General features: G+C 42.3%; 1 protein-coding gene across 5 annotated transcripts in view; it reads left to right on the top strand.

Moving 5' to 3' along the window:
- Window positions 1-24241, top strand: part of Dcaf1 (DDB1 and CUL4 associated factor 1) — a 101247-nt gene that overhangs the window by 25456 nt on the left and 51550 nt on the right. For 2 of the 5 annotated variants that reach the window (XM_074059343.1, XM_074059344.1), the window contains 3 exons: window positions 18409-18526; window positions 20612-20688; window positions 23757-23830. In XM_074059343.1, coding sequence (XP_073915444.1) covers window positions 18417-18526; window positions 20612-20688; window positions 23757-23830 — 261 coding nt within the window. In that variant the 5' untranslated portion in view covers window positions 18409-18416. Of the gene's footprint in view, window positions 1-8717; window positions 8930-15441; window positions 15537-18408; window positions 18527-20611; window positions 20689-23756; window positions 23831-24241 lie in introns of those variants that run through there. The other 3 variants (XM_074059345.1, XM_020172790.2, XM_020172791.2) reach the window with 3 other exon arrangements.

Genomic DNA, 24241 nt, shown 5'->3' with positions numbered 1-24241 from the left:
GCTTTACCAGTTGAGCCACTCTGTTACCCTGGGGCTGCCTTTGATCCTCAATTCTCCTGATCTCTGCCTCCTGAGTATCTGGGATTATAAGCCTGGTGAGATGTAGATTTTTTTTGAAACAATGACATGAAGTCGGGCACTGGTGGTTCAAGCCTATAATCCTAGCTACTCAGGAGGCAGAGATCAGGAGGATCACAGTTCTAAACCAGCCCAGGCAAATAGTTCCAGAGACCTTACCTTGAGAAAACCCATCACAAAAAAAAAAAAAAAAAAAAAAGACTGGTAGAATGGCTCAAAGTGGAAGCCCTGAGTTCAAACCCCAGTACTGGAAAAAAAGAAAAAGAAAAAAGAAATACTAAACAAAATTTCACTGGGATAAAAAAGAAAAGTCTGTGACAAAATGATACTAATGTGTAAAATTCGAAATCATAGCTCAAGTAAAACCCTACTTGTAGGGAATACAACGGAGTCTTCTTTCCCTCAGGCCAGACCCATTTCACAGTACACCTGCTGCACACCACAGAGCAGATAGCAAAAGCCCTCCATGGAGGCATGGTGTCAATGTAGTGACAGAATGGCCAAGAGAACTCCTTGACCTGGGAGGAGGTACATGATGTGGAGTTACTTTCAACAGAATGAATGACTGAGATCAAGATCAAGATCTGCAGACCCTTAGAGGCAGTGGGGTGCTGCCTCAGTTGCCAAAAGTCTTCAAGATTCCGGTCTGCCCTTTTTTTTTTCTAGTTGTAAAGTAATTATACAAATTTGTAATTGTAATATTTCAAAAAATTGTAATATTTCCACAGAGGCATGTGATGTACTTTAATCAAACTCACCCCTTTATCACACTCTCTTAATCCCTCTCCTCCTTCCCCTCCTTTTCAAACAGTAGTTAGAGGGGCTGATGGAGTGGCTCAAGTGGTAAGAGCACCTGCCTAGCGATTGTGAGGCTCTAAGTTCAAACAGTATTTAGTGAGTTTCATTATGCTTTTTTTTCTTTTTTGGCAGCACTGAGGTTTTAACTCAGGCCTTTATGTTTGTTAGGAAGGTGCTCTACCACTTGTGCCACTCCACCAGCCCTTTTTGTGTGATAGTTCATGTCCTATTATTATTATTATTGTCATTATAATTTATCATTGTTATTATTATCTTGGGTCTAGAGTCTGAATATTCCAGTCTGTTCTTAGGTTTTGGGAAATGATAGGGCTCTAGATCAGGACACAAGGCTTCTGGGTTCCAGGCTGCCCTGCCACTGCAAGGGATGACAACCCATGTGCTGGGGTTGCACATGCTGGTCAACCTTGTGTACAACACAAGGTACACAAGGTATCAAGCCAAGGTGTCAAGCCAGGCTCAGGAATCCTAACTTGAAGCATAGTTTTGTTTTTTTTTCTTTTTCTTTTTCTTTCTTTCTTTTGGGGTTTGTACTCAGGGCTTCACAGTTGTAAAGCAGGTGTTCTACTGCTTGAGATATACCTCCAGTCCATTTTGCTCTATTTCTTTATTTTTTTTGGCAGCACTGGTGTTTGAACTCAGGGCCTCACACTTGCTATGCAGGTGCTGCTACCACTTGAGCCACTCTGCTGGCCCTTGCTGAGTTTATTTTGGAGATGGGTTCTCACAAACTATTTGCCAGGGCTGGCCTTGAACCATTATCCTACGGATCTCAGACTCGCGTGTAACAGGACTATAGACGTAACTCACTGGTGTCTGGCTAGTTCATTTGCTTTTGAAAAAAGGCTTCCATCAAGTGACTGTCTCCATCCCTCACGTCCAAAGTGTGACCTTCTATGGAAGTGACTGCTTTTCCACACTCTTTGAGCTTTCTCTTCCCTTTTGTTTTCTCCCCTGGGTTGGCTCTGGTGGGAATCTCTGCTTTGGAGAGAGTCAGCACTGGGCTCTGGTTTCTTCTCCTGACATTCTTCTTCCTCTGAGCAGACCAACAGGTAGAGCCATCCAAGGCCACTGGGGTTGTTTTTTAATGTAGAATTTGGTAGAACGTGCATGCCCAGGAAGCAGACAGAATATTCAAATGGATAATCACAGATGGATTGCATTGAGGGGACAATCTGGTCCTGGCTTGGGGTTTTAACAACTCTTCCATGGAGCATCAAAAATATCAGTGATCATGACCCTTATAGATACTCAGTTCAGGGCAAGGGTCTCCCCAGGGAGTCTCAAGAGATAGGAACACAGCTAAGGACCATAACCCCAGGCCCCAGCAGTTCTAACCTTTTGGCAATGACTGAGACCTGAGAAATTCCTCATCCCCAGGTCACACTTACTATAACCTGAGGTAAGTCCAATGAGTCCCTTCAGGCCCCACTCTCCTCTCCGAATCCAAAGGTCGCTTCTAATGTCTAATGTCTAATGTCTTTTCTATTCCTTCTTTCTTTTTTTTTTTTTTTTGTGGAACTAGAGTTTGTGCTCAGGGCCTCACACTTGCTAGGCAGCTGCTCTACCACTTGAGCCACTCCTCCAGCCCTGTTTGTATTAGGGTTTTGTTGTTGTTGTTGTTGAACTATTTCCTTCGGGCTGATTTGCCTTGGGCTGGCTTCCAACCACAATCCTCCTGATCTCTGCCTCCTGAGTAGCTAAGATTACAGGTGTGAGCCACTGGAGCCCAGCAGCTTCTGAAGTCCTCCCTCTCAACAAGTCATTCCCTCAAGTCCCTGATTGTCTTTACCTCTGACCCTGGGACGAGGCAGCCAGCTTTGTGACTTCACAAAAATCTATCTTGTGACAAGTGTTGGCCTGGTAAAGCAGGAGCTTGGCAGAGGGGGCTCCCCCCAGAAACATCATGTGATTTTTCATAGAGATATACCCCACCTCTAAGGGAATGAGAAAGAGCTGTCCCACGGTAAGAGCCCAAGATACTCTCTGCACCTAGAAATGTCTCTTCTCTCTCTCTGTTTTTCCTTCTTTCTTTTCTTTCGGTGGGCCTGGGGTTTGAACTCAGGGTTTCATACTTGCAAAGCTAACACTCTACTGCTTGAGCCATACCTCCAGTCCAAGAAAAGTGCCCCTCTTTGATTTGGCTTTGGCTTCCAGGTCTAAGTAGATGCTCCAGGCTATATCTGGCAACATGTCAGGGGTCCAGGCCCATGCAGTCAGGTTTGTAGAGGGGTAGGAGGTGGTTATTGGAGGTGATGGTGGTTGGTCTCTGAACTGAGCAAGGAGGGGGTAGTGTCAGATAAGCCTTCTCTCATTAGACAAAGCTGTTCTTCTCTAGGTCCTTTCAAAATGAAATCACTGGTACAGTGGAATCTTTATCTGACCTGAGTTTGTATCAGAGTCTGCCCAGCAGTCCCCAGAGTACCTCCAAATGGGTCATGTCAGAGATCCCTGAATTTTTTGGGAATGACTTCTAGTTACAAATAGGCAATGCCAAAAATCCAGGGACTTCTAAGACCTTGAAGGCAAGGCCAGTACAGACAGTCCCTGATGTAAGGCCAGTACAGATAGTCCCTGATGTTGACTCCTATTATTTCCTCACAGAGGAAGCTGGAGATGATTACTCCTAACCTTTGCTGCACCTGTTCTCCAACCTCCAGCTTGGAGCATGGCCTCTGGAAAGGGCAGGGCCCCAAGGGTCGGCAGGGATAACTGGCAGCCTCACTGGGGGATCATACAGGAAGGGATTGGGAGGTCCTAGAAGGTAGAGTTTGGCCCTCTTCATTCTGCAGTTCCTGCAAACTGTGAAGTTGGTCCATGATATACTATCTCTGGCCATCTCCTTTGGCCCCTACTTTGATTACAACATCACTGTTCTGCCAATGAATCCCTGGGAAGAAGGCGAGTGTGCTCTGGGTAAGCCTTCATCCCAGTAGGAAGGCAGTGTGGATGGGCTGGTTTGGGGTTTGTTTACAACATGTCTGGTTTCACATCCAAGGGGCTCCTTAACCTTGACTGCTCTTCATCCTTGATTAGATGCAGCCATTTCAGGCATGAGAAAGCCTAAAGAAGACCCTCATGCCTTCACTCTCTATTGAGTTTTTAGTTCTCTTCTGGGATAGAGAGTGGACAGAACAGGTGCTTAAGGGGCTTATTTGGTGGGATGTAGCTCAGTGGTAAATAAGTGCTTGCCTAGCATGCGTAAGGCTTGTTTTTGGTATGAGCTTGTTTCTCTTTTAAGTGCAAAGAGCCTGAGCTCCTCCAGCAGGCAGTAATGGAGTCAAAGAGAAACCAACTAGGGATAAGGCACTGGTCCTGAAGAACTCTAACAGGGACAGCCAGAGACCAAACTTACTGCATGTCAGGTCTCCAAGTTAAGTGCTTTACATTTAATTCTCATAACAGTGCTGCAAAGGAGATATTCCCATTTTTTTCAGCCAGGTAAACTGAAGTTCAAGACAAATGATATAATTCAGTCAGAGTTCCACAGTTGATAAATAGGAGCACTAGTATTGGGACCCAGGTTTATTTAAGTTCAAAGCCAGACTGAACCATCTACTCCTCCACACTCTTTCCAACAGAGTGAAAGAAACTACTTTCTTTTTCTTTTTTGCAGTACTAGGGCTTGAACTTAGGGCCTACAACTTGAGCTACTCCACCAGCCCTTTTTTGTATTGGGTATTTTCAAGATAGGGTCTTTTGAAGTATTTCCCTGGGCTGGCTTCGAAACTTGATCTTCATGATCTCTGCCTCCTGAGTGGCTAGGATTACAGGTGTGAGCCATTAGTGCCTGGCACTACTTTCTTTCTTTCTTTTTGTTTTCTTGGCAGTAGGGTTTGAATTCAGGGCCTCACACTTGAAAGGCAGGCCGTTTTAATGATTGAGTCCTTTTTTGTGATAAGTTTTTTGAGACAGGGTCTTGCTAATTATTTGCCCAGGGCTGGCTTTGAATGGTGATCCTCTTGATCTCTGCCTCCTGAGTAAGCTAGGACTATAGGCGTGAGCCATTGGTGCCCAGCAAGAAACTACTTTCTCATCCCTAACCATTAGTGATAGAGTTAGAGACTGTCAAAAGTGGAGAATTTGAACCTGATATCACCTTAATCATCAGATTTTGGACAAGGGAGTTTTTTTTTTTTTGCCATATTGAGGTTTGAACTCAGGGCCTAATACTTGCTAAGTGCTCTAACACTTGGTCACTCTGTCAGCCCTTTTCTGGTTGGGAATTTTTGGAGATAGGGTCTGTCAAACTGTTTGCCTGGGCTGCTTCAAACCACGATCCTCCTGATCTCTGCCTCCCAAGTAGCTAGGATTATAGACGTGAGCCACCAGTGCCTGGCTCTGATTCGCTTCTTACCATTTTTACAGATGAGTAAAGTGAGACCTTTAGGACCACAGGAAGGGAGTCTTGGGGTCTTTGGCTGAGCAGTGGCTTTGAGGTAGGGTTGCCAGATAAAATATAGGATCATCAGTTCAATTTGACTGTCAGATAAACAATAATTATTTTTAATTTTTAGCGTAAATGTCCTAAATATTGCCTCACTGTCCTCTCTCTGGCTGGGACCCTGGTACCTGGGATCTGGATAGAGATGAAGGTGATTGTCACATTTCTCTCTGGACTCAATGAAATTGTGCTTGTGGGAGAAGGAGTGGGGACCAACTTCTGGAGACTAGATGGCTGGACAAGGTGGGAGCTTAAACTATTGTCTTTTCAGAGCCTCAGTTTTTTCTTCTGTTAAAATGAGAGTTGTAGTGTAATCAGATAGGAGTGGTTACATTGTGCACCTCTTGGGGAATGGGGTTGTGTTCCCTCTACTACTCATTTTCTTGGGAACTTTTGGGGCCCCAGGCAGGGCAGGCCAACTGCTGAATGACTGGGATTTTCTCTGTCTAGGCTGGGATCTCCAGAACCTGGTAGCCCTTCCTATTCTAGGTAGCTTCTGTGACAGTCCCGGACACTTGCAGTAGCAGTCTTGTTTAGCTAATGAAGCACACAAGTGGATGTGGGGCTCATTTCCCATCCCTAGAGATTTATAGAGAAAGCAAAGGACTTGTTGGGTGGCACCATGGTGGATATAGCGGAGTAACGTGAGCCTAGAAAGAGGTGTGAGGAGAGAAAGGTCATAGAAGGGTAGGGAGGAGAGGGGAAAGAAAGGAGGTACAGCTTGAGGCCCAGAAGGCTTGGTGCTGTGGATTTTTTATGCTAAAGGGTGGACATGCTTGGAAGAGGGGTTGGTAGAGTATGTAGCCCTTGGTCCTGGGGCCAGGGCTTGGTTCTTCTTGTCCTTTCCCAGCTGCTTTGGAGCCCTGAAGGTATAACTTCCCTTCCTTTAAAATGGGAGCTTCTTCTTTCTTAGGTACCCCAGAAGAGAGGTTGTCTCTCTTGGGTTCCAGGTAGAACAGGGTAGGACAGAGTTGATATTTTACAAAAGAGACCAAGAAATCTTATGAGTCCAAACCCATGTGCCAGAACCAAGCTTGGCGTGTGGGCCTGGATTATCTATGGCTTTGTGTTTATGCACGCTTAGACGTGAGTGTTGGCTGTGAGTACTGGTACCTAACGCACAGATGTGTGTGCCTCTATATCTGGCACATGTAGGTAATGCCTACCCTTTTGAAATGTGCTAATGAGCACACTTGGAATGCGTGTGCAGCTGGGAAGGTCTGGGTGCTTTCCCCTCCCCTTCCCTGGGTGGGGGCCTGGGGTGCCTGGGAGTTTTGGTTGTGTGTTTGGGGAGTGTTGGCAGGGGTAGAGGGCTGCAGGAATTACAGGGTGGAGATTTTTGAGGGATCTGTTGCTGGTAGGCCTTGTTTTGCTTCCCTAATCTCCTGGGCCTGTATTTCTCCCAAACTGCTCCTTGATGCCCCTTACTCCCAACCACTCCAGGGCCCTGACTGGGTTTCCAAAGGGAAGCAGTGCCATCTGCTGATAGGCTGAGGCACTAATTCCTGCTCTGGTGAGTTGGGCTTTGTCTTTCAGGACTCCAGGCAGTGAAGTCAGTATTGGTTGACTTCAAGGTGGATGGCTAGACCATAGACAGAGGGAAGATATCTAAGGCTCAAGTACTCCATTCCTATGCAATTTGGATTCATGATCCAGAGAGGTTATGGAAGGAAAGTTGCCTGATATAGTGTTGAAAGAAAAGCGTAGGTATGTTATGAGCCCAGCCTCTACCTTCTAGACTCATAAATCTGGTCTCTTCTCTCTTCTCTTCTCTTCTCTCTCTCTCCTTGTGTCTTATCATTTTTTTAAGACAGGTCTCATTCTGTAGCCCAGGCTGCCCTAGAATTAGCCATCCTTCCACCTTAGCTTCCCTAGTGCTGAGGTTACAGGTGTGTACCACCATGCCTGGCTTGAGCTTCATTTTTTCATCCAACTCTGTGGATTTTTATTTCTCATCTGTAAAGTTGGTTAGCCATACCTACCCTGTGGGGTGATTAATTTGGGAGAGGATGGATAAAAATATTTGGGTCAGAGCCAGGTTTGCTGTAAAGTACAACTAAATGACATTGACTGCTTTAGTCAAAATTCCAGAAGCACAGGGAGCTGTGCGCGTGAGAGAAGGGATTGCAGAAAGGCAACACATCTGTGGTACTGTCATTACACATTCTAGAATCTATGCCTTGCCAGGTGCAGGTGAATTAAACCTGTAATCCTAGCTGCTCAAGAGGCAGATACTAGGAAGATCCCAGTTCAAGGCCAGTCTGGGCAAATAGTTCTAGAGACCCTATCTTGAAAATGCCCAACACAAAAATGGGCTGTTAAAAGTGGCTCAAATGGTAGAGCACCTGCCTAGCAAGCATGAGGCCCTGAGTTCAAGCCCCAGTACTGTCAAACAAAAAACAAAAACAACAAAAAACCAAAAACTATACCTTGAGCAGCTGCTATGCTAGTCTAAACTACACATTTAAGTGAAGAAGGCAGTTCTTCTGGAAAGAGGACAGTGAAATCCCATGATCAATGGAATCAAGAGAACCAGCATCCAGGTTTCTAACTAGCTTGTGGAATCTGATCATGGTAGCAGGTTCGCTGTGTCTTGTGTTTTCCCTGTGAAATTATTGGCTGTGAGAATTCCATGGAAATGCACAGCAATTTGCTCAGGACTCCAAGACAGATAATGAGTTGCATCAGGCCTTGAAGGATGGATAAGTTTTTTGTGGAGATTCTGCTCCACTGTGATGTTATGTTTATCTTCAATACCCCCTCCCTAAAGGATTTCTGGTCAGTCAGAGTCTTCTGATTCTGCTGCTCATTGGTTGGTGAATTTGGCAAGTCATTCATTCTGACCTCACTTTTTCCACTGTAAAAAGAAAAAAATTAAATGACCTCTGAGGTCAACCCTGCCTTCATCTATAGGCTATTTTTAATTTCTCTGCCTCATATGTAATATTTGGCAATAAATATGTATTGATTCTTCAGACTATGTCTTGAGTAGAAAGATCAATGACTTCCATTTAATGAGTAATGTTATTTCTGATATGTTTTGGGGAAATACTTTCTTTGATCCTGGTATAGTCTGGGGATGATGTGACTAATAGGAAAACGCCACAAAAATCTCTTCACTGACACAGCGGAGAATAAAGTACTGAAGTATCAGGCAGTTATGGCCCGGATCGAGTTCCTCACTTTTCGTTTCCTCCTTCCGAAGCAGCCAATGAGTACACAGCAGTTCACGTTTAATACAAAAAACTACGAATCCCAGAAGGCAATGCGGGGATGAATTGCTTATGAACCAACCAGTACTGGTGGACCCCGCCCCTAGACGCGGAACTTCATTTCCCAGGCATCCCTGGGACTCTTCGATTTTCCTCCGCTGGCGTTTCCCTCTCGTCCCCTGCTCGAGATCCCGGCGCCAATTCGGTGCGCGCGCGCGCGTCGCACGTACACGCGAGTGACGCATAATATGTGGGACGCTCTGGAGCCGTGGTCGCGCTGTGTGTGTGAGTGAGGGAGTGTGAGTGCGGGACCTGAGGCGGTGTGTGTGAACTGTGGCCGCTGGCGGGGTCAGGGGACGCGGCGGAGCCGCCTGGGAAGGTAAGTGGGGAAAGGAGGGGGACGGTTCTCTGGGAGGGGCGAGAGGAGGCAGGGAGCAAGGCTGGCGGGGCGGGAGAGTGGGCGCTGGACTGGGGGAGGGGCGGCACCTGCTTGGGCCGCCGGCGGGGAGGGGGCGGGCCCGGCCACTGGGGAGGCTGGGCCCTGGGCCTGACAGGACTTTTCCTCTTCTTGATACCTGGCCTGGGGGCGGGGCCTCCACGTTCTTCCAGTCTCTTAAAGAAGCTTCCCGAGAGTAACTCTTCCGCCCGGAGTGGGGGGCAGGGGTGTGCCCTTCCCTACCTGGAGGCGGGGCTCCTTTCGTTTCTCTTGTCACTCTTTCAGTCCTCCCAGTCTTGGTTCCGTACGTTCTGGGGGGCTCCATCTTCCCTGCCGTACAGCGGACCCCTTTCCGGATTGTCTCCGCCTCTAGCCTCAGTCACCTGGGCGGGCTTTCCCCTCCCTCGGCCTCGTGCCACCTTTCCCTGCTCCCGCCTGGCTCTTGGACCGGGCGTGGGGGCGGAGCTCTCCGGCCACTCTTCTTACCGCTACGGTGGAGTTGGGACTGGAGAGAGAGGTGTGCTTGTCCCGCAACGCGGAGTCAAATCTCAGATTGCCCGCCGCGCTTCCAGGGACTCTTATTTCTGGGGGTTGTAGTTTTCAAGTGGGACGTCAGAGTCGTTTGCCTAACTCCGTCTTCTCTTCCTAGACGGTGTCGATCTGCTTCCTCCTTTTGCAGTGGTAGCACTCTAGTTTTCCATTTGTTGAGGAAGTAGTTTGGAGTGTTAATAGAAGTTCTTTTTGAGTCACAAATGACTCGTTCTTGCCCACGTCATGTTGCTCTGCTTTTCCTTAGTGTGTCTTGCCGGCGAAGTCTTTTTATTAGTCTGCATGTTTTAATTATTTATATTACCAGCATCTTTCTGTTCCAGACGCTTAGTTAATGTACAGAGTGAGAGGTTTATTGGTAGTGTCGTCCTGAATTTTTTTTCCAGTTTACTGGTTTACCTTTAAGCCTCTTTAACAAGGAATTAAAACAGGTATGGTGGAGTTACTCAAGTGGTAGAGCGTCTGCCTAGCAAGCGTCAGAACCTGAGTTCAGGCCTCAGTACCACAAAACAAAAAACAAGGAATTAATTTAGTATATGTCTTTTCTTTCTTTTTTTTTTTTTGTGGACGGTTTGAACTCACGGCTTTGCACTTGAAGGGCAGATACTCTTCCACTTGAGCCACACCCCTTAGCCCACAATTTAGTATATTTCTGTTTGATGATGTCAGGATTTTTTTTTTTTCAGCTGGAGGTGTGGCTCGACCAATAGAGCACCTGCCTAGCAAGTATGAAGCACTGAGTTAAAAAAAAGATTAGTGTTTTGTATTTATGGTAGTTATTCATTACCCATTATTATTATTGTTTTTTTAGTGGGACTGGGGTTTGAACTCAAGGCTTTGTGTTTATAGTGCAGGTGCTCTACTGCTTGAGGCACATCTCCAGTCCATTTTGCTCTGGTTGTTTTGAAGATGGGGTCTTGCAAACTATTTCATGGGTCTGGCCTAGGACTGTGGTGCTCTGAATCTCAGCCTTTCAAGTAGTGTGAGCCACTCTTGCCTGGCCATTTCCCATTTCTTTCTTTTTTTTTTTTTTTTTTTTTTGTGGTTCTGGGGCTTGAACTCAGGACCTACACCTTGAGTCACTCTGCCATTCCTTTTTTGTGATGGGGTTTTTCAAGATAGGGTCTCTCAAACTGTTTGCCCATGCTGGCTTTGAACCTGGATCCTCCTGATCTCTGCTTCTTGAGTGGATAGGATTACAGGTGTGAGCCACCGGTGCTGGCTTCCGTTACCCATTTTTTGAGTGATGGTATGTTTTTGGATGTTAGGGACATAATAGAGACTTTCGGGGGAATGTAGGAAAATCAACTCAACATTTCTTGGATAGTTTGCTACAGTGTTTTACCTTAGTTGTTCAGTTTTTCAACTTAATAGAGAAGGAATCTTGTAAAATGAAGCACATATTAAATTGAAGTAATTGGAGTTGGCTTAATACCAGTTGTGCTGTCTTTGTAAAGGAGCTAGTTGTGGAAATCAGTAAAGTCATACATGCTGTTATATGTCATAGTAAGTATTGAGAACATTTTTACTTGAAGGTCTAAACTTGGAATTTCCTTTTTTTTTTCTTTTTTCTGGCGTTGAATATTGACCTAGGCCATCTCTCATGTGGGCACAAGTCCTACCACTGAGCTACATCCCAACCCTTTCTCCCTTTTTAAATACAAATGATTGAGGATTCAAACCTTTCTGTGGACCTTTATCCTTTTGTTGTTGTTGTTGTTTTGTAGCACTGGGGTTTGAACTCAGGGACCCAGTTGTTAGGCAGGTACGCTACTACTTGAACCTCTCTGCCAGCTCTTTTTTGTGTTGGGTGTTTTTGAGGTAGGGTCTCTAACTATTTGCCCCCACTGGCCTTTAGCTGTGATCCTCCTGAGCTAGGATTAGGCATGACCCACCAGGGCCTGGCCCCCTCCCTACCCCCCAGCAACTGAATCTTGATATAGCTCAGCCTCCCAGTCTCCTCAATGCTGGGATTACAGAAGTGTACCATTACACCTTGCAACTTTTTTTTTTCTCAGTACTGGGGTTTGAACTCAGGGCCTACACCTGGAACCCCTCCACCAGCCCTTTTGTGTGAAGGGTATTTTTGAGATAGGGTCTTGGGAACTGTATGCCTGGGCTGGCTTTGAACTGTGATCCTCCTGATTAGCTAAGATTATAGGCGTGAGCCATGGGCACTCAGCTACTGCACAGCCTTTTAAATTAACAGTAGGTAGTATGTTATACACAAAGTCTTACACTTTGCTTTTCTCACTTGACAACAATATATTTGAGAGTTGGTCCAAATTAGAAATAGCTTCTCAACTCCTTTTTTTCTCTTTTCTCATTCTCTTTCTTTTCTCTTCCCATTTCTTTCTTTCGTGTTGGGGGTAGATCCCGGGGCTTCTGATTATGGTTGCTACACTACTGAGCTACATCCCCAGCCCCTCCCAACTTTTTATTATGAAAATTTTCATACTTTTCAATAGGAAAGGTAAAATAATCATGAAATGAACATGGTTATCTTTTTAGTTTTGACAATTATTATTTTCCTATACTTATACGTGTAGTATGTATTGTGGAATCACTTGAAGGTGTAGGCACATTGCCCCTTTGGCACATACTCTTTTTTTTTTTTTCTTTTTTTGTGGTACTGGGGTTTGAACTCAGGGCCTATACCTTGAGCCACTCCCCTAGCTCTTTTTTTGTGGTGGGTAGTCTTGTGAACTATTTGCCCATGCTGGCTTTGAACTTCTGTGGTCCTGATCTCTGCCTCCTGAGTAGCTAGGATTACAGATGTGAGCCATCTTGGCTTGGCTCATATTCTTTGGGATAAGGAAATTCTGTTTATTTGAATACATGTCTTAAGGTTTTATGCTTCATTGTATAGGCAGTATCATTTATTTTTTGTTTTTGAGATAGGGTCTCATTGTGTTTCTCATTGAAGTTGAGATCCTCTTGCCTCTGCCTCCTGAGTGCTGGGATTACAGGTCTTGCCACCAAGTCTGGCTTAGACAGATTGTTTAGCCCACAATAACTGTTTCCATTTTCCCATTTTACAGATAAGGAAATTAAGACTGACCTTCCTTTCTTCCTTCTGTTAAACAGCCAAGATCTCACAGATACGTCAGCAGAGTTGGGATTTGAATTCTTAAACCTTTTTCTATAATGTATCAGTTGCTTGGTCTTGGGGATCATTCTGAGTTTGTTTCCTCGTCTGTTTAAAAAAAAAAAAAAAAAAGATGGAGTGACTCAGGTGGTAAAGCTACCTGTCTAGCAAGTGTGAAGCCCTAAGTCAGACCCCAGTACTGCCCCCCCCAAAAGGGGGGACAAATTGTTTATAAAAACTCCAAAGAATATATGTAAATTACTTAGCTCAATATCTGCCACATTCTGGATATTCCCTCATTGGTAGTCCTTGTGTCATTGCACAGATGAGAATTTCTGCATACCACTTAAAGAACTTTCGTAAAACATGGTGAGTTGGTGATTTGGAGATGTAGCTCAGATGCTCTGGATTCAAACTTCAACACACACACACACACACACGAAGAAACCCAAAAATTAAAAATCAAGCTGGGTATTGGTGACTCATGCCTATAATCCTAGCTACTTGGCAGGCTGAGATTGGGAGGATAACCATTCAGGGCCAGCCCAGGCAAATAGTTCACTAGGTCCCATTTCCAAAAATAATCAGACTAAAATGGACTGGAGGTGTGGCTCAAGCAGTAATGCATCTGCTTTGCAAGCTAGAAGTCCTGAGTTCAAACCCTAGTCTCACCAAAAAACCTTCCCAAAACCAAAAAAACCAAAACATGGCAAATTGAATAACACAGCCTCACTGTCTTGTGCAGAATAAAATGACTGTATTTTTTACATTTCATTTATAGTGAAATGAATTCGCATTGATAGTATTTTAGTCTTAAATTTATATTTTTCTTGGGCAAGTGGTTATTCCCAAAGTTTTTCAAGCACAGATTAATGGTAAGTTCTGAAAATGATACCAGAACTATTCTAAGCTGAACTCTAAAATTTTAGTGGTCCCTCCCCACCAATGGGGTTTGAGCTAAGGGCTTAGCACTTGCACAGCAGGTGCTCTACTGCTTGAGCTACACCTTTAGCCCAGTTACAGTGTTTTAATACCCTTAAAAGTATTTTGTTTAAATTGTTCAAGGATGTTGGTGAACTTTGAAAATAATATGTTAAAAGTATTGGGAGTGGTGCTACATGCCTGAACTCCCAGTATTTGGGAGGAGGAACTCCAGTTTGAGGTCAACCTTGGTTACCTAGTAAGTTCAAGGCCAGCCTAAGCTACCTATGAGACCCTGTCTGATAAAACCAAGGACTGATGTATTTCAGTGGTAGAGCTCTTGCCTAGCACCATGAGCAAGGCCCTAGGTTTGATTGCAGTACCAGTGTTGGAGAGGGAGAGAGAGAGATTGACTGATTGCTTAAGTTAACTAAGTTACATTCCTTCCTGGGTTATTTTTTTCCCATTAAAAAGATTGTAGCTGGGTAAGGTAGTTCATGCTTGTACCTAGCTACTCAGGAGGTGGAGATCGGGAGGATTTCATTTTGAGGCCAGCCTGGGCAACTGCCTTTCAGCCCATAAAAGGGTTGAGCATGGTGACACTCACCTGTTACCCCAGCTACAAGAGAGGCATAAATAGAATCTCTGTGCATGCTAGATCTCTGTCCATATGTGAAAACATACATAATATACTTCTATATTTACATTAAAGTATAAGGTTTTTTTTTTTTTGTGGTATGGGTTTGAACTCAGGGCTTTGCACTTGCTAGTAAAGTGTTCATTTTAAAGTGTACAATTCATTGGCATTTAGTAGATTGATGATGTGGTACAACCATCGCCTCTTTGGAAAAGTAGGCAAAATAGGAGAATGCACAATATGGTGCAACTATCGCTTTCTAGTTTCAAGACCAACTGTGCTCTAGCAATCACTTCCCATTTCCTACTGCCCCTTACTTCTGGCAGTCACTGCCCAGCTTTGTGTAGTGTATGGGTTTCAGTGTTTCATATAAATAAGTTGTGACTATTTCTATGCTTTCCTTACTTCACGTTCTTTTTTTTTTTTCTTAGTGACAGGATCTTTCCATGTAGCCCTGGTTGGTCTTGAACTTGTTACGTAGTCCAGGCTGGTCTTGAACTTTCAGTCCTCCTGCCTCAGCCTTCTACCTGAGCCTTTCAGGTGCTGTGATTATAGGCATGCACCACCATACTTCAGTGTTTATGCTTTTCATTTTATAACTAAGAATGTTTAATTCTAAGAGTTTTATACCTTAAGCCTTTAAAAAAAAATTACTGGGGTTACATTGTGACATTTACAGAAGTTCTTAAAATATATCATACTTGAAATCATTGCCTACATCATTCTCCCTTATCCTCCCTCCCCCTAGTAGTTTAAGCTTTTAACATTTAGATCTTTGATTCATTTTGAGTTAATTTTCGCTTATGATGTGAGACAAAGATCTAACTTCTCATGGGGATATCTGATTGTCTCAGCACTACTTGTTTAAAATCCTTTATTTTCTTTATGGGTCTTGGTACCTGTGGTGACAATTGGTTAAGTATAGTATGAGGGCTTATTTCTGGATTCTGTATATATGTATTTGATGTTACTGGGGTTTGAACTCACAGTCTCACACTTGCTAGGCATGTGCTCTATCCTGTGAGCTACCCTGTTAGCCCTTTTTTAGTGTGTTGGGTATTTTTGAGATCACGTTGTGCTTTTTCTTTTTTTTTTTTTGACTGGGCTGCCCTCTAACCTCAATCCTCCTGATTTCTGTCTCCTGAGTAGCTAGGTTTACAGGCATGAGTCACCGGCACCTGCTAATTCTATTGTATTTGTCTATATGTCGATAATAAACAAAAACTCTGATACCAGTATCAAAGTTTTTTTTTTTTTTTTTGGCAGCACTGGAGTTTGAACTCAGGGCCTTGCACTTGCTAGGCTGGTGTTCTACCACTTGAGCCACTCCGCCAGCTGTTTTGATTAGCTTTGATGTAAGTTTTGAAATCAGAAGTGTACATTTTCCAACTTTGCCTGTTTTCCCAAGGTGGTTGTGGTTATTTGAAGTCCCTTAGAATTACATATGAATTTTATTATTTTTGTGGCACTGAGGATTGAACCCAGGGCCTTGCCCATGCTAGATAAACACTCTTCCTTTTTTTTTTTTTTTTTTTTTTTTTTTGTGGTACTGGGGTTTTAACTCAGGGCTTCACGCTTAGTAGGCAGGTGCTCTACCACTTGAACCAATCTGCCAGTCCAAGGCGGGCACTCTTATCACTAAGCTACATCCTCAGCCCTAGTTTGTATCTATACAAAAAAAGGTTATTGGAATTTCAGTAAGGAGTCCATTGAATTTGTAGACCACTTTGGAAAGTACTACCATTGTAATATTAAGTCTTCTAATACATGAACACAAAATGTCTTTCCAGTTATTTAGGCTATCTTTAATTTTTGATGCTTTTTTTTTTTTTGGTGGTTTTGGGATTTAAACTCAGGGCCTCTCACTTGCTAGACAGGTGCTGTATCATTTGGGCTGTGCCCCCAGCCCTCTTGGCTTGGCCCCCAGCCCTCTTGGCTTGGCTATTTTTGAGATAGGGTCTTATGTTTTTAGAGATAGGGTCTTGCATTTTTGCCTGGGCTGGCCTGGACTGAGATCCTCCTATCTACACATAGCTGGGCTCATAGGTTTGTACCACCAGGTTTGGCTTGTTGGTTGAGAAGGAGTCTCTACCTTTTTGCCTGAGCTGGCCTCAAACTTTGATCCTCCCAATCTCCAATCTTCAAGTAGCTGGGATTACAGGTGCACAAACCACCTTAGCCAGTCAAGAAATTTTTTCTTTTTAAAAATTTCCCTTTCTAGCCAGGTGTCATGGTGCCTTCCTATAATTCCAGAGCTTGGAAAGATGAGGAAGGAGGATCAGGACTTCAAGGACAACCTGAACTACATAGTGACTCTCAGGCCAGCCTGAGCCTATGTAGTTAGACCCTGTCTGAAAAACAAACAACAAAAACTTATTTCGGTTTCTCATTGTTCATTGCTAGCATACAGCAGTACAATTAATTACTTGACAACTTTGTTGAATTTGCTTATTAACTTTTTACTGTTGATTCTTAAAGATTTTCTGAATATAGGATTTTATTTGCAGTTAAAGATACTTCTTCTTTCCAGCTTGAATGACTTTTCTTCTTTTTTCTTGCCTAACTGCTCTGGCTAGAATTCCAGAGAAGTGCTTAATAGAAGTTTCAAAAGTGAGCATACTTGACTTGCTTTTAATTTTAAGGGGAAAGATTTCAGTCTTTCACCATTGAGTATGCTAGTTTTAGGGTTTTTTTGTTTGTTTGTTTGATTTTTTGGTACTGGGGCTTAAACTCAGGACTCAACCTAGAGCTTTACCGCTAGCCCTTTTTTTGTGATGGGTTTTTTTTCAAGATAGGGTCTCACGAACTATTTGAGTAGCTAGAATTACAGGCATGAGCCACCAATGCTCGGCCAAATTTTAGGTTTTTTATAATGTCCTTTACCTTGTGAGAAGTTCCTAGTTGATAATTAAATAAATATATATATTTTTTGTGGTACTGGGGTTTGAATTCAAGGTGTTCACCTTGTGCCACTCCACCAGCCCTTTTTTTGTGAAGGGTTTTTTTGAGATAGGGTCTCAAAACTATTTGCCTGACTAGCTTCAAACCACGATCCTCCTGATCCCTGCCTCTCAAGTAGTTAGGATTACAGGCATGAGCCATTGGTGCCTGGCTTCAACCTGGGAACTTTCACCTATTTTCTAGCTTCTTTTTATTTCTAGGAAATCAGCCGTGAGGGAGGTTAGGAGGCCTGAAGGATATTTGGGTTTATAGTATTCCTTCCCAACTTCCATGCTGTGGAAACAATACCCACTTCACTTCTTAGCTTTTTGATCAGAGTTAACAGGAATGTGCCATTTGTTTTTCATAGAACTTTCCTCCAAAGACTAACGAGCAGAAAATTTTGGGGAGTAGTGCTTGTCATGTTTTTGTATTAAAAAATATAGCTGCAAAGTAGTTTTGGATCTAGACTTGTGTTATTGTTATAATAATAGTTGTGTGTTATATATATTAGTTATACATACTTTTTGTTTGCTGGTGCTAGAATAAAATGTAGGGTCTCATGAATGCTAGTGTTCTACCACTGATATATAGAGAAAGGAATCATAGCTTTTGTCTGATCCTCAGTGGGATATTTAGATAGGGTAAGAAACTCATGGGCCTAGTGGCACATGCCTGTAATCTCATCACTTGGAAGACTAAGGCAGGAGGATCATGAATTGGAGGCCAAACTGGATTATGTAGTGAGAGTTGAGGCCAGTCTAGTCTACATATCAAGATCTCAAAAAAAAAAAAAAAAAAACCCATTTTGATCCAGTTTCCTGTTTTTGTTTTTGTTTTTTTTTTTTGGTATTGGAGTTTGAACTCAGGGCCTGCGCCTTGAGCTACTCCACCAGCCCTTTTTTTGTGATGGGTTATTTTGAGATTAGGTCTCTTGAACTATTTGCTCGGGTTGGCTTTGAACCACGATCCTCCCTCTCTGCCTCCTGAGTAGCTAGGATTACAGGCATGAGCCACTGATGTCCAGCTCCCTGCCTGTTTTGACAGTTGAGGAAATAGACTGAGAGAGGTCAAAGGACTTTTTCATTATACTTGATAGGAGTTTGGAAGGTTTCTTACTATACCATAAATAAAATTATCTGAAGGGCCCAAGAGTTCAATTTGTCTTTTGAAATTATTTCCCTGAGTTGCTCATTCCTTTTCTAACCCCTCTTCACTTTTTTGTGGAATGTTTGCCATGTTTATTGTGTTCATTTATTATTATTGTTGATGTTTTGGCTTCCTTAGGCCAAGTCATGACTACAGTAGCAGTACATGTGGACTCCAAAGCCGAGCTAACTACCTTACTGGAGCAGTGGGAAAAGGAACATGGCAGTGGGCAAGACATGGTACCTATCCTTACTAGGTATGAATAATGAAGGTGGTTTTCATATACAACTTTTTTTTTTTTTTCTTGTGGTACTGGGACTTGAACTTGGGCCTTCACCTTGAGCCACTCCACCAGCCCTTTTTTGTGATGGGTTTTTTTGAGATAGGGTCTCATGAACTATTTGCCCGGGCTGGCTTCAAACCAAGATCCTCCTAGTCTCTGCCTTCTGAGTAGCTAGGATTGCAGGAGTGAGCCACTGGCACTTCATTATCATATCCTACCCTCAACTTTTTCACTATACTAGGATATCCAGCAACACAGAGCCTAAAGTAGAGAGCCACTATTATTAAGGAGATAATCATCTGGGAAAGCAATTAAGCCTAACAGATAAACAGCAATACTGAGTAGTACAAAACAGAATATAATGAAGTGCTAAATCAGGAAGTATGGTTTGGTAAATATAGAAGGGATTATGAGAATAGAAAAAACTTGAATGAGATAGTTTCTTTTATTTACTCAAATATTGGGCCTTTTATGTGTCAGTTTGTAAGAAGTACTTCTCTAAACCTCATCTTCATTTGTCACTAGAAGCATCACCTTTTGTGACAAAGAGAATTTTCAGTTTTTAGAAGGAAAGAAAGGAAAGACAAATGTTTTGATGGTTTGATTAGGCCATGACGTTTTAGAGAACTTAACCCTTAAGATTGGGAAATTAGGTTTTGTGGAAGTAAAGCATGCAGGCTTTCTGGAAGTAAAGCATGCAGGTTTTGTGGAAGTAAAGCATTTAGGACAGAGAATGTTAGGTATTGGAGAGTACCATAGCCTTATATTTGTCATTATAATAGATTAAAATGTCAGTCTTAATTAGGATACTCAAGAAGTAATTTTTCTTGTTTTAATAAAGAATACAGGGCTGGGAGTGCAGCTCATGTGGTAGAGTGCTTGCCAAGCAAGTGAGAGGCCCTGGGTTTATCCCCAGTACTGCCAAAAAAAGAAAAAGAAAGTAACTTCATAGCCTGGCATAGTGGTACATAGTTGTAAATCCCAGCACAAGAGAGGATGAAGTGGCAGGATCAAGGCCAGCCTGAACTGCATAGGTAAATCCTGTCTTAAACGAACAAAAGTACGAATAAAACGGAATTTAATATATACAAGAACATGAATGATTTTCAGAATAGGATAGTAAAGTAAGCCAGGCATAGTAAGAGTATACATAATTACATTTATATGAAATTCTGAGCAGGTGAAACTAATCTTCAGTAAGAAAAAGCAGATGAATAGTTACTTGGGTAGGAGTGGAGGCTTAGATGACTGGAGGAACATTAATAGGCTAAAGTTAACAGCACACAGAGAGGCTCTGAAGTAGGAATGAATTTGTATTCTTTGAAGAGCGGAGGAGGCCATGTGACTGAAGCTTAGTGAAAGAGGTAGAAAAGTGAAAGAAGTAGTTAGGAAGCTGATAGAAAACAGATAATTGTAGGCTCTGGTGGTGCTTGGGCTTAATTCAAGGTATTCTGGTAAGTCACTAAAAGTCGGAGAATAAACTGTGTCAGATTAAGCATAGAAACAGGAAGCAAGATCAGTAAAAAGGCCATTGTAAGTAATCAAGATAGTTAATGGTGGGGGTCTGGATGAATAGAAGTGGTCAGGATTTAGAGAAGTGATTGGAAGTGGTCAGGATTTAGAGAAGTGATTGGAATAAGGGAGATATCTTATAGGTAGAGCTAACAGGTAATAGGAGTTGTGGGGAATGAGGAGAAAGGAAGATTTTAATGATGACTCTTTAGTTTTTGCCTTCTGAGGTGGTGGTAGTGCTGTTTTTTGAGGAAGGGAAAGTTTAGAGAATAATGAATTTGGAGATGGAAGTTGTTTTATGAGATGATTGTTTAGGTTTCCATGCTTATCAGAAAAATAGGATTTTTCTAAAGTTTTTTTTTTTTTTGTGGTGGTACTGGGGATTGAACACTCAGGGCTTCATGCTTGCTTGGCACTCTGCAGCTTGAGCAATGACTTCATCCCTGCTTTTATTTTATATCTTGATTGCTCAATTGACTGGTGTAGGTAGTGGTGTACTTTTTGGTATGCTTGTTCAGAGTTGACCCCTTTTTCCTTTTGTATTAGGATGTCTGAATTGATTGAAAAAGAAACTGAAGAATACCGTAAAGGAGATCCAGACCCATTTGATGATCGACATCCTGGTAAGATGTGTTTTCTTAAATTTGGATCTTTTTTTAATTTTTCTTTCTTTTTTTGAGACAGAGTCTTCCTATGTTGCTCAGGTAGACCTGCCTAAAACTTTTGGATCCTCTTTCCTCAGATTCTGGAGTAGCTGAGATTACTACACATCACTGTCCTCAGTTGGTCTTTTTTCTTATGAAAGAAAATTGCTAATAGTATTTTTAACTGAAAATGGGTTTTTCTTTCTAATAATAATTGTCTTATTTGTGGGGAAACAGTTGAGAATGTATTTAGTGCTTTCCTTTTAGTTAAGATGTTGAATAATAAACAGACTTTTTCTGTTGTAGTGCTGGGAGTTGAACTCAGGATCTTTCTTTTGTGTTGCTGGTGCTCTACTACTTGAGCTAGTCCACCAACCCTAAATAGACTTTTTGTTTTGGTGGGAGTAGGGTTTGAACTCAGGGCTTTTGGCTCGCAAAACAGAAGCTCTACCACTTGAGCCACATCTCCAGTCCATTTTGCTGTAGCTATTTTGCAGATGGGGTCTGTCAAACTGTTTGTCTAGCCTGGCCTCAAACCTCGATCCTCCCTATCTCAGCCTCCCAAGTAACTAGGATTATTAGTGTGAGCCACTGGTGCCTGGCCTAAACAGACTTAGTGTCAGCTTTAGTGCCTTGATGAAGTACACTGTCTTGTGTTAATTTGGTTTTATTTTAGGCTAATTTAGTTAAAGTCATCACAAACTGTCCTGCTTTGGTGTGGAATTTGCTGTAATACAGAATTATGTGGAGCTTGAAACTTTGTCATTTAATATTTTCTCTAATGTAGATTATTAGTGGGTAAAGCTGAAGTCATGTATGGACCACTGCATATAAACTATAGCCTGAAGTAGTCCTTTGTAAATCTGAAATTTTGTATGTGGAGAAATAGTGTGAAAAAGTAGAAGTTATCCAAATACAAAAATTGTATATATACCTGAATTGTTTCAGGGTTTATTTCTTTCTAACTGCTAGGCATTAAAATGCTAGGCATTTTAAATTGATTGTCTAGATTTTTATGTGATGTTACCTACTCATGACATTTATAGCCAGTCTTAGAATATTCAGTTTAACCCACATCTTCAGTAAGGCAATAAAGCATGAAGACATCAAGATCAATGAGAAATCAGAAACTTAAGTTAATACATAGGATTATGAAAGAATTAAGAGATGATCATGCTTAGTGTTATTGCCTTGGAAAAGATGAAGTGGTAATGAGGAAGAAGGGAGGGAAAATGATAGGTCTGTTTGTCTTTTTTTTTTTTGGCAGTTACTGTGGTTTAAACTCAGGGCTTTGTGCTTGCTAGGCAGGGCCTCTAGCCCTTTTTGCTTTGGTTATTTTGGAGATAGGGTCTCACTTTTTGCCCAGGCCAGAGTGCAATCCTGTTTTACACTTTACACCATAGCTGTTGCTGGAATGGCAGGTGTTTGCCACCAGACCCAGCTGTTTTTCCTGGAGACGGGGATTGATGGGGACTTTTGACTGGCTGGCCTAGAACTGTGATCTTCTTGACCTCAGTCTCTGGCATAGCTTGGTATGATAGGCCAGTGCCACTGTACCTAGCTATTGGTTGAGATGGCACAGGTTGGCCTTGAATTTTGATTCTTTTGGTCTCAGCCTCCCAAGTAATTAGTATTAGCTAGAAGTAGGTGTGGGCCACCAGTGCCCAGCTCTTTGTTTGTTTTTTTTTTTTTTGGTGGGAACTTAAAAAATGTTTTTTACTCATCACTTTTTTTTTTTTTTTGGTGGTACTTTGGTGTGAACTTGGTAGCAGGTGCTCTACTGCTTGAGTCATACTCCCAGCTCTTTTTTGCTTCAGTTACTTTTCTGATAGGGGCTCATTTTTTTTTCCCCTGGGGCTAGTTTTGGATATTAATCCTCTTAACTATGGCCTCCCAAGGAGCTGGGATCACAGGCCTGTGCCACGATACCTAGCTTATTTATTAAGATGGGTTTCAAGTAATACTCCCTCTACACATAACCTGGGCTGGCTCCAACCTTGATCCACCAGATCTCCACCTCTGCGGTAGCTGGTATTACAGGCATGTACCATTGTCCCTCTTCCCACCTCTTAAACAATATGTGTCATTGACTTAATTTCCTTTATTATAAATAAGGCTTTTAGTTTCATGATTTATAAACAGTGAAAGGTAATATAAAGTCCTTTTCTTTTGGTTTTTTTTTTTTGAGACAGGGCTTTAGTATATAGCCCAGGCTGTCCTCGAATTCTCAACTCTGCCTCTGACTTCTGGCTGGGACAGCTTCCTTTTTTGTTCTTATGATACCATTCTGTAGCTTTTCTATCTGTGAATTACTTTTAGGTGCTAATTGCAGGTTGGTTGAAAATTTCCTGTCAGTTCACTTCTTGTCTTTATTCTATATTGTATACTTTATTGTATATTGTATACGTTGACAAAATTTGCAACTTTAATGCTTTGAAAGGAACTTGAATAAAATAGCTGGAGGTGTGGCTCAAGTGGTAGAGCCACCAAGCAGGAGGCCCTGAGTACAGCCCCTTCCCCCCACCAAAAAAAGTATCTGTTTAAAAAATAAACCAACAATTCTTCTAGTCATTAGCGAATTCTTTTATCTTTAGTGCATTGAGTAGTAACTAGGTCTTTCAAGCTGCCTTTTTTTCCCTAAGGGCTAGAAAGTTAAGATGGTCCAGATTACTGTATCTTTAGGATTGTTGATTGCTCTGCTGTTGTCCTTGGAGTTGGAGAGATTATGTTGGAGCCTATCTTCTCTAGGCCACCTATCAAAAACTATGAATTCAGGGGCTTTCTTTCTCTTAGATGCTTTTATGATTCTTTTATAGACCTTGTGTGCCTTTGGTGATGCTGGTCTAGATCCAGTGGAGTATTATTTAATTGAACATTGCCGTGTAGACAGTATGCTGGGAAATAGGAAAGTTAGAGTGCAGTATCTTGGATTGGGGTGTAGCTCAAGTTTTAGGCAAGTGTGATACCCCAAGTTAATCCTCAGTACTAGAAAAAAAAAAAAGAGTGCAGTGTTTCATTCCTTTGTTCTTCCTTTCTTCTTTTGGTAGGTCGAGCTGATCCAGAATGTATGCTGGGCCACTTGCTGAGAATACTCTTCAAGAACGATGATTTCATGAATGCAGTAGGTTTGCTTCTTATTTCTCTCTAGAGATTATCATCAGCCATATTTATTTATTTGTTTTTATTTGTTTGTTTATATAAATGGTTTGCTTCTACCTAATGCCTTTGCACAATTGGGGAATAGAGTGGGTAGATTGTTTTGTTTGGTATTGGTTCAGTTGAAGTAAGAATAGTCATGGATTTCTTTCTTGCCAAAGTGTTGGTTATGATCAAATTACTTTCTCTTTGGTGTGTATTTTGTCCAAATACTGGTAGGGTCTCGCAAGGTACCTGTGTTCATTCTTGGACAAGATAATTTTGAGTTTGGAAATGTAGGAGTTCATCTGGGTTCCTGAATGGGAAAAGGAAGAATGATGTACATTGTATGATTCTGCACTAAAATTATGTGTGCATTGGGCTGTTGGTAGATAGG

The sequence above is a fragment of the Castor canadensis genome, chromosome 17 (assembly GCF_047511655.1).
Source record: "Castor canadensis chromosome 17, mCasCan1.hap1v2, whole genome shotgun sequence".
Taxonomy (NCBI): domain Eukaryota; kingdom Metazoa; phylum Chordata; class Mammalia; order Rodentia; family Castoridae; genus Castor; species Castor canadensis.
This window is presented reverse-complemented; position numbering and strand designations above follow the sequence as displayed.